At 45.8% G+C, this 10,498-nt stretch overlaps 1 protein-coding gene across 1 annotated transcript; it reads left to right on the top strand.

Annotated features, from left to right (window-relative positions):
* Nucleotides 1-2,191: 2,191 nt before the first annotated feature.
* RER1 (retention in endoplasmic reticulum sorting receptor 1) lies at nucleotides 2,192-9,983 on the top strand. Its single transcript, XM_064172340.1, has 7 exons — nucleotides 2,192-2,311; nucleotides 5,588-5,673; nucleotides 6,205-6,309; nucleotides 6,959-7,058; nucleotides 7,596-7,674; nucleotides 7,784-7,919; nucleotides 8,876-9,983. The coding sequence occupies exons 2-7, from the start codon at nucleotides 5,593-5,595 to the stop codon at nucleotides 8,963-8,965; spliced, it is 591 nt and encodes a 196-aa protein (XP_064028410.1). The 5' UTR covers nucleotides 2,192-2,311; nucleotides 5,588-5,592; the 3' UTR covers nucleotides 8,966-9,983.
* The last annotated feature ends 515 nt before the right edge of the window (nucleotides 9,984-10,498 follow it).

Genomic DNA, 10,498 nt, shown 5'->3' with positions numbered 1-10,498 from the left:
GAGCTGGGCCTGTTTAGCCTGGAGGAGGCTCAGGGGTGATCTTATTACTGTCTACAACTACCTGAAGGGAGGCATTGTAGCCAGGTGGGGGTGGCCTCTTCTCCCAGGCAACCAGCAATAGAACAAGGGGACACAGTCTCAAGTTGTGCCAGGGTAGGTATAGGCTGGATATTAGGAAGAAGTTCTTCACAGAGAGAGTGATTGGCATTGGAATGGGCTGCCCAGGGAGGTGGTGGAGGCACCGTCCCTGGGGGTCTTCAAGAAAAGACTGAATGAGGCACTTAGTGCCATGGTCTGGTTGATTGGATAGGGCTGGGTGATAGGTTGGTCTGGATAATCTTGGAGGTCTCTTCCAACCTGGTTGATTCTATGATTCTATGGTTTGTTCAAATCCTTTAACATCTTTGGCTTGATAGTGTGGAGCACTTCGTATGAGCACAAGTCCACAGCCAGGTGCATCTCTAAGGACTGGTGATGTGCCTTTCTGGTTTCAACCATTAGCACCTCTGATTAGCTTCCTCAGGTGACAAAGTTAACCCAGCCTAAACTGAGAGGCTGACAAGGGAACACAAACACCTCAACTTCACCTGGAAGTCTGAAAGCTGAAATTGTTGAAACAATATGGAAAGACTGGGCTGAATACTGACTAAGCAGTAAACAACTAAAAATGAAAGCACTCATTTTATTCAAATACCTACTTTAAAATGTCAGTACAGATAATATTTACACAAAGACAAATATATTACTTAGCCTAGTGCTCACACCCACTTCACACTGTGATGTGTACCCAGGCTGCTCACAGAATCACAGAAACAGGCAGGTTGGCAAAGCCCCTCAGAATCACCAACTCCAAACTAGAACCCTTCTCTACAAGATTCAACCCAAAACATAGCCCTAAGCACCACATCCAAACAACCCTTGAACACATCCAGGCTGGGTGATTCCACCACCTCCCTGGGCAGCTCATTCCAGTCCCTGACACCTCTCTCTGTGAAAAACTTTCCCTAAAGTCCAACCTAAACCTCCTCAGCTTGAGGCCATTCCCCCTTGTTCTGTCTCCAAGAAGAGCCCAGCAGCAGCCTCTCCACAATGTCCCTTCAGGTAGCTGGAGACAGCAGTGAGGTTTCCCTCAGCCTCCTCTTTTCCAAACTACCCGTCCCCAGCTCCCTCAGCCTCTCCTCACCAGATTTATTCTCCAGGCCCTTCCCCAGCTTTGTTGCTCTCCTCAGGACCTGCTCCAGCACCACCACATCTCTCCTGTATTGCAGTGTCCCAAACTGAACACAGCACTCAAGGTGTGGCCTCACCAGAGCCGAGTGCAAGGGGACAATCACCTCCCTGCTGCTGCTGGACACAGCATTGTTAACACAAGCCAGGATGCCATCGGCCTTCTTGGCCACCTGGGCACACTGCTGGCTCATGTTCAGCTCCTGTCTGTTACAACCCCCAGATCCCTTTCTGTCAGGCAGCTCTCCAGCCACACTGCCCCAAGCCTGGAGCACTGCTTCAGGTTGTTGTGAGCCAAGTGCAGGACCTGGCATTTGGCCCTGTTGTTCTATACCTACAGGTCCTTCTGGCCCTCAGCCTAGACAGAAGCTTCCAGAAGCTAAAGCGTTAGCTTCCTTGACACAAAATAGGACCTCTAGCACAGAAAATAAAGCAAAACCAGCAGAGGAAAAACCTTCTGCATTTCCAGCAGCCCAAGCACAGGCATGCAGGCTCCTCGGTCATTCACCTTGAGGAGAGCAGACCTCGTGGAGGTTCGTCCTCCGCTCCCCAGGCAAGGCGCCTGGCTGAGCTAACACAGGGCTCGCCCCGGGGAAGGCAGTCACAGCCTCCCGTGCGCCGAGGAGAGCGAGGCGAAGCAAAGAGGAGCCCACGGGCGCAGAGCTGCCCTCAGCCCCCTCAGCGGGCGCAGAGCTGCCCTCAGCCCCCTCAGCGGGCGCGGTGCAGCAGCAGCCTCTTCGCACCCACGGGCCGCGCACCGAGCCCGCTGCTGCGCCCCCACCGCCCTGCACTCCACGTGCGGCTGCCTACCGGCGAACGGCCCGCCCCGGTGCCCCGGCCCAACCCCTGAGCGCCTCCTCCACCCACGCACCTCCCTCCTGCTCCTCCTCCTGCTCCCCCTCCTGCTGCTGCTCCCGGCCGCGGCCCTGCCCCCTTGCCCCCCCCGACGGTGCCAGCCGCGGGCAGCGCCGCCTGCGCCCCGCCCGCCCCGGAAGCGGAAGCGAATGCCCGCCCGTGACGCCACCCTCGGTTCGGCGGCGGTGGGGGGAGGGGGAGCGGAAGCAAGGACCCGGCCTGGGTGGCTGTGAGTAGCTGCCGCCCCGCGACGGCGCCCCGGGCTGCGGCCGCAGCCGAGGGTGGGAGGGGAGCGGAGCGGAGCTTGTTCCTCCGGGCTGGCGGGCGGAGGCGGCGACAGGCGTCGAATGGGAGGTTACCTGCAGCGAGCCGCCCCTCCGGGAGCGTGGGGGTTTGCTCCAGACTTGGCGACCACTGCCGCGGCCTAAGCGCTCCTGCGGCCATCGCGGCTGCGGCGACTGCAGGGCTGCTGCTGGCTGCGCCGAGCCTGCTCCCGGCGCCTGCCTGGGGGCCCCTTTGCCCTCTCGCCCAGCCGCTCTCTGCCCTAATGCTGTTTGTGGGCCCTCCACAGCAGGCCCTGCCCCGAGGGCCTCTCGGCCTAGTGTCTGTGCAGTAACCGTGCCAACGCTGTGCCCTCTGCTCTGGCTCTGCTTGCGTTCCGCAGCGTTCGGGCTTAGGCAGGGCTCAGGGTCCGTGGGTCCGTTTCCGGGTAGCTGGGCAGTGCAGGTGCCCGGCAGCCGCTGCTGCTCGGCCAGCCGTGAGCGTCCGACAGGGCAGGCTGCTGCTGTAACGGACAGAATTACAGCAAGGCCTCTTTTAACATAACCCCCGCTTCGTACAAGCCTTGGGTTATTTTCCTGTGGCTGACCATTCACCCAGTTGTTAATAAATCTCTGCAGTGTGTGGCTCTTCAGTGACGTTTCCTCTGTGAGATAAGAAGCCTGTACGAGCAGTAATGCGTTGTTGTTAGGTGCTTCAGTTGTAGCCTAAGAAAAATCTGTGTTGTGATCAAGGAGTTGTCTGAAAATTCCCTACCTCTCTGTAAGCGATGGTGCGAGGGGTGAAGCTGAACGACTTTCCTGCCCCAGATCCTGTCGTCTGTAAGAAGGCATTGATGCTCTGCTGTTCTAATGACATTTCCATAACAACTGTGGTAGAGAGCACGACTGTTGAAGTTGCTTGGCCTTTTGCAGCAGAGAAAAGCGTTTTAATGTGGTTGGCTACTGGAATGGGCTGCCTGGCGAGGTGGTGGAGTCGCCGTCCCTGGGGCAGTTCAAGGCAAGGTTGGACGTGGCACTTGGTGCCATGGTCTAGCCTTGGGCTCTGTGGTAAAGGGTTGGACTTGATGATCTGTGAGGTCTCTTCTAACCTTAGTGATACTGTGGTTTAGGTTTAGTGTCAGGCAGTATTCTGCTAGTACTAAACTACCCAGTTGTTTGTTATATTAATCTTTGAATAACTATTGGATTGTTGACTCTGCTGAAATGGCTGGAGGGTTATCCTGACTCCTTATGCTGAACAATAAAGCCTTATGCTAGGTTCTGAAAGAGGGATTGCTGCTGTGGAGATTTAATTGTTCCCTTAAACCAATGAGATATGACTTGGGTTTTAAACTGACGTTGCTCTGAAGGTAGTTTTCAAAGACTGCTGTCGTTGGTAACCTGTCTAATGATGGATGCTCTTTCTTTTAATGGGATAAGATATGGATAATTGGATAACTTTTAATGGGATAAGAAATAGTAACTTGAATTCTAAACAGTGGCATGTGATACACTTGAGTCTGTGCTCCTTAAAGTGAGCAGTCAGAGGTCTCCTTGCAGTGAAAGTGTTAGCCCTTGTCTTTCTTGTTCTGCTAAAGAAGAACTGTGTGTGATAAGCGTAAATCACATCTGATGTGATTCTTTACACCAGCCACAATGCCTGCTCCATCTTAAAGCCATCAATAACCTTATAAATCTCTTGATCCCCATGGATTTGCATTTACAAGGTTGTGATGTTAGGTTTACTTACAGCCCACATTTGCTGTGGCTCTGTCTGTAAAATTAGCTTTGAGAATGTGAGAGGTTTTGTGTTTGTGATCTGTAGAGAACTCCTGTCTGATCAGCAGGTTCAGCATCTTCTTACAGCTTTACACTTCAGGCCATTCTAAAAAAAAAACCAAAACAACCCAAATAAAGCACAAAATTGTGCTCAGCTAATAATGCTGAGTAACTTCTTTCTTCTCTGATTCTGCAGTGCAGTGAATGGGGAGAATAATAATTACTTCCCTTTTGCCTGTAGTGAAAGTCTGTGTTATATTGTAGGAGTTTCTGTTTGATTTCTTCATTATTTTACTTTAGCAACAGCTTGAATGAAAATGAGCTGCAGCTCCTGAAGCCTCATAATGAATTCCCTTTTGAAGTGCAACAGGACTCCTTTTTTCCTACTTCCTGATTATTCCATAGGAAGTAATTCTCAGATGTTTACAGTATAACCAGACAGCTTTAAGGTTTTGTGTCTCCCCAGATTGCCCTTGGTCTCAAACTGTCTCTTTGCAGCAGTCAGCCTATTGCAGCATCTAAGTTAGCTTGCATTTTTTAGCTTTAATAACAGTTCCTATCTCTGTATTACCATCTGATATACTAATAGAGGGCTGAAAGTACTCCCACTATCTGAGTTATGAAGTCCCACCCACGAATGAGGATTCCAGGAAGTAATGTCAGGCAATTGCTCTTGGTGATGTGGCAGAAATGTTTCTGTTTAGAAGCTGGTTTATTTTGTTTGGTTTATGTCTTGAAAGTGAGCTGTGGAACTTAGTTGAGCTTAAGTGAAAAGAAGAATGAAGATCTTAAATTGGTTTTAGAAAGATGCACTAAAAAATAATTCCCTTGGTTAATTTTTTTCACCTGAGTCCAGAATCCTGGCCCTTTTGCTGTGCAGTTTTGCTTAGAACTTCCCTGAACTCTTTGTGTGGATAAGGTCTGTGAATAATTCTAGCAGTGGGCAGTGCTGAGCCAGGTATTTATGGCAGAGGGTCTGTGACCACATGTGTACACTCCAGAACTTAAACTTCCTGCATGCTGTCAGTGGTTAAAAATCCTAAGCAGCTTTTAAAAGAGTGTTTTATTCCTTGTCTTTAGAAACTGAGGTGACGGGAGGGTGGTGCTCAGGAGTTCCTAGCTGTTTAGGTGTTGTAACTCAGTTCCTGCCTTGCCAAGGTGAAGATGTCTAACAAGGCTCATTCCTGCACCTCTGGTTGAGCTCTTTTTATTTCCCTGTCTCTAAAGTAGGTTTGATCCTGCCTTGTCTTTGTGAAATACCCTGTTTTTTTTGCTTTCTAGACAGTTCTTTTAGGAAACCAGTGTCTTTTGGATTAGATGTCCCCTCTTTAAAGAATGCTTCATGAAATAACTGGTTTCAGACAGGGTAGCCCAAAAGAGTATTTTGTGTAAATGCTGCTCTAAAGCTTCACTGAGCTTAGAGTTGGCTTTAAACATTCTCTTTATGTCATGTTTTGTTTCCACAGCAACCATGTCAGAAGGGGACAGTATTGGTGAGTCTGTGCATGGAAAGCCTTCTGTGGTCTATAGATTTTTCTCCAGACTTGGACAGGTTAGTTTTCTCCAGGGTTTTTTGACTCCCTTAGAAATGGGCTTCAATGCAGCTTCTTAAACTTGGCACTTTTGAGCTCTGTAGTTGAAATACTAAAATCCATGCAAAAGATTTCCTCTGAAGTCTTTTAAAAATAGATAAATATTATCCTGCTTAGGTTAATGGGCTGGTTAATATCTGTATATGTGACATTGCACAGTGAAAATGTGTGGGTTTATTGTCAGGAATGAAGAGTGACTTCAGATTTCATGTCAGCTTCAGCTTAAGAAATGTAAACTTTGATCAAATACTGAAAAATTAAATTGCTTTCTGAAGCTCCAAGCATGAGGAAATGTGTGAAAACACAGAACTTTCCAACTGCTTGTGAGTACTTCCATGTATAATTCAGTTTCTTTCTCATAAAGAATTAAAAAGCACCATGTCACTGTCCCAAAATACACTTTGCTCACTGTTTCTACTGCTGCTGTGTAATAAACTTTAATCATTGTGCATCATGTATTTTACAGATGTGCACTTTATGTTTCCTCCTAGATCTACCAATCCTGGTTAGACAAATCTACTCCATACACTGCAGTGCGATGGATTGTAACTTTGGGGCTGAGTTTTATCTACATGATTAGAGTTTATTTACTGCAGGTAAGCAAATTGGATTTACTGCTAAAGTAGTGTTAGGTATCATTACTGTTAAGAGTGTTGGGGTTTTATGCTGTTCACTGCGTTTATGCTGTCTACATCTTGAATATAGAGCTTGGATGCCTGAGAAAAGCTTTCAGATTAAATCCATCAGTACTGGAAACCTACTTTCTTAAATCAGAGCAAGCCTTGGAACAGGAGAGCTGTGAAAACACTTTAATGTTTCTTCTGCTCTCCTGTTCCAAGGCTTGTTTTGTTTCAAAGAGTAGGTTTACAGTAGTATGCCCTACAGAACAACCTGAAGCTTAAAAAAGGCTGCTAATAGATCCTGATTTCTTTTAACCTTGCTTATTTGTATTGCAGGAAGTTTAGTCAGTGTTTAGATAGCTTTAAATAAAAACTGTTGTCTGTCTTCTCTATCATCATGCAAAGAAGTAGATTGATAAAGGTGATTTCATAGAGTCAAAATGCTTATTTTGTACACTGAAAATGCAACTTACTATATTTTCTGGACTTGTTAAAATAGTATTAATATGAAGATATAAAAAGACCCTTCTCAAGCAATCAAAATTCAGGTTGTTTAATGTTTGAAAAATAAAATGCCTGTCAGGAAGACTTTAATTTTGTCTCTTTTTCCCCCTCCCTATTTCAGGGTTGGTACATTGTGACATATGCCTTGGGAATCTACCATCTAAATCTCTTCATAGCTTTCTTGTCGCCAAAGGTAGACCCCTCTTTAATGGAAGATTCAGGTATGATGAGTAGTTCATTTTGTGATCATTTTGAACCTGGTGTCAAACTTCCAGATCTCTTTTGTCTGCTGCTGTAGGGTAAAGATGTACAGCTTTAGTGTGCCGTTTTTAGGCTTGTAAAAACTCTTTACAACTTGATACCAGGAGTTGCTATAAAACTTGTGGCTTGCAAAAGATCTTTACAGCTTGGTACCAGGAGTTGCTATAAAACTTGTGGGTTGGTTTGGTGTTTGTTTTTTTTTAAGTACTTGAGCTTATTCCATGTTGTCTTAATTTTGAAAGAAGGTTTATGTGACTTGAGCTACTATGAGGAGAGCTTAAATGACCCAGCACTCATTTCTGTTAGCTCTTTTCTTCTGGAAAGTCAGTGTTAAGTTAGATTAAAACAGCTCCTGCAACTGGAATGAATCTATGTGCAAGAGTGAAATGGTTTTGGGGGGGGTTGTCTTGGTTTTGTTTTGAAGATCACAAGTAAAAAGATCTGGACTCCAAATACTTTAGTGGTTTAGTGTGATGGTTTGGGGTTTGATTTTTCAGATGATGGCCCCTCCTTACCTACAAGGCAAAATGAAGAATTTCGGCCGTTCATTAGAAGGCTCCCAGAGTTTAAATTCTGGTGAGTGGATCCACCTGCCCATGCTCTGGTTTTTACAAAACCCAGAAAATTCTGCATCAAATTCAAGTTAGCTGAGCTTGAAGGATTAATTGTTCCTGTTGTTTTTAAGGCACTCTGCCACTAAAGGAATCCTGGTTGCTATGGCATGTACGTTCTTCGAGGCTTTCAACGTTCCTGTTTTTTGGCCCATCCTTGTGATGTACTTCATCATGCTATTTTGTATCACTATGAAGAGGCAAATCAAGGTAACTTCCAAGAATAGCTGATGGCATTTCTGATTAATAGATGGTTTAAGTTGGAAGAGACCTTGGAGCTCATCTAGTTCCTTGGAGCTCATCTAGTTCCAACCTCCTGCTGTGGGCAGGGAGACCTCCCGCTAGCCCACATTGCTAAAGGTCTCATCTTACCTGGCCTTGAACACCTCCAAGGAGGGGGCATCTGTAGCCTCCCTGGGCAACCTGTGCCAGTGTCTTCCCACCCTCACTGTCAAAGCATCTTCCTAATCTCCAGTCTCAATTTGCTATCCTCAAGCTTCATTCTCTCTTGGCCTATCACTACAAGCCTTTGTAAAAAGTCTCCAGCTCTCCTGTAGCCGCTTCAGGTACTGGAAGGCTGCTCTAAGGTCTCCTTGGAGCCTTCTCTAAGCTGAACAGCCCCAGCTGTCACAGCCTGTCCCTGTAGAGAAGGTTCCCCAGCCCCACAATCAGCTTTATGGCCTCCTCTGGATTTGTTCCAGCAGTTCTAAGTCGCTCTTTTAATGGGGGGCACCAGAACTGGAGGCAGTGCTATAGGTGGGGTCTCAGCATAGCAAAGGGGCAGAATCCCCTCCCTGCTCTAGATGCAGCCCTGCACAGGGCTGCCTTCTGGGCTACCAGCAACCATTGCTGGCTCGTGGGGAGTTTGTCCACTCACAGGTCCTTCTCTTCCACACTGCTGTCAAGCCTTTCCTCACCCAGCCTGGATTCGTGCTTGGGATTCTTCCAACCCAGGTGCAGGACCTTGCATTTACCATAGAATCATAGACTCAACCAGGCTGGTACCCCAGTTCAGGTGTAACTGAACTGTGTGTGATCAGCTATTTTGTTACCATCAGACTGCTGGAGACCTCTAGAGGACTTTGTCATTTACAATGTGTATTGTAAAATGTTTTGGTAAATAGTAGGTATTTCTTACCTCAGAAATGAATCTTTTCTCTTTCCAGCACATGATCAAGTACAGATATATACCCTTCACACATGGCAAGAGGAAATACAAAGGGAAAGAAGATGTGGGAAAGACCTTTGCCAGCTAGAAGATGCAATCCACCTGTTGACCAATTTTACTTCTAACTAAAGGAACGATTTTGAGCCATTGTAACAATGCCTTTTTTCTTCATAAAAAATGATTAATGGAGTGGTGACAAAGCAGTTGAATTTTCATTTTAAGAGGATCTTGCTATTTTTACCTGAAATATCAGTTTCTTGAAGGAACTGGCATTCTAACCACATTGCATTGAGTCAGTTGTCTTTTGTAAGAGGCTGGAGAAACTATGGATAATCCCATGGATTTGGGATAATGTATTCCTTTCAATATCCATTGCACTGGAGAGATGAATGGCTTAGAGTTTGGATATTTTTACATTTTTCTCCTGCTCAATATCACCCTGAAGTGCTGTGCACATGTGTGGAGGAAAGATGGCAGGTGGCACACGTGATGCTGTTTTCTGCTTCATAGCTGTGTGCTGGTTCCATAGAAAAATTCAGTAGACCTAAATAGATGCAGAACTTAAGGCAGTTTCCTAAATGCATGGTATTGCTGAGTTATAACCACACAAATAGAGGTAGGGAAAAGAATTCTACTCAATCAAGGGGTTTGCAGTAGGGGAGCAATACTCAGAGCTTCTGAAGTAACTCACTTGTGTTGGGTTTCAATGCCAGTTTCACCATTCTGACTCCTAGCAGATGCTAAATTGGGCTCTTTCCTCATGACTCAAAACTTTGTTCAGACTCTATCACAACTCCTCTGAGGACCAGGAATTATACAAATATATATTTTAATTGTTATTAGTTGGAGTTTCCTTCATATTTAAGTGTTTCTTGGTTAATTTAAGCTGACTTGATGCAGCCCCTTTCAGAATATACCCAAACTGGCCATAGCAGACAAGCGGTGTGGGATTTAACATAGCTTTTCATTTTCTGTGGGGAAGGAGGAAGAAACCACAAAAGCAAAGATAAATGACCTGCATGTAAACTTTTTCATGTGATAAAGCTGCAGTTTTATTAAGTGACTTTTTAATTCCAAAATTTATTAAAAGACAGTGTCCCCCTTTATTTGTTCTCTATCTTTGTACACATCCATCAGTCTAACAGTGTTTATGGCTCCTTTTCAGTGATGGTTAACTTCAATTTACCTTCATGCAATGCCTTTTTCAACTCTTCAGGGAGCATTTCCTTGCAGGAATTAGGAAAAGAGTAGCTTTTGAAGATTCTGGATGGAGAACAGTGACAATTTCAACAGACATCTAACTGGAAAATGTATGTAAGAACTCATTCATCTGATTCTGTCAAATGGAGTCATTACAGAGCTCTGGAATTCAGCCTTCAGTGATCCTGGGAGAATGAGAGGTAGATTTAGTTTGCACTGACCTGTTGATTTTTGCTTGTTTGCATGTGTTTGCTTTATTAGCAGTGTGGAAACCAGTTCTGGTTTCCAGTGCATTGGCAGTGCTGGAAATGTGGTATCCGGGAAGGGCATTAGAAAAGTGCCACTCCTGGATGCTTGCAATCTGTTGGCTAAAAATCTGAGAGCACTGACCTGGAGAAAATATCTTCAGGTTTGCTGCAGT

This window comes from Pogoniulus pusillus, chromosome 36 (assembly GCF_015220805.1).
Source record: "Pogoniulus pusillus isolate bPogPus1 chromosome 36, bPogPus1.pri, whole genome shotgun sequence".
Lineage (NCBI taxonomy): Eukaryota > Metazoa > Chordata > Aves > Piciformes > Lybiidae > Pogoniulus > Pogoniulus pusillus.
Note: the sequence above shows the minus strand (reverse complement) of the source record. Positions and strands in the feature narration are given on the sequence as shown.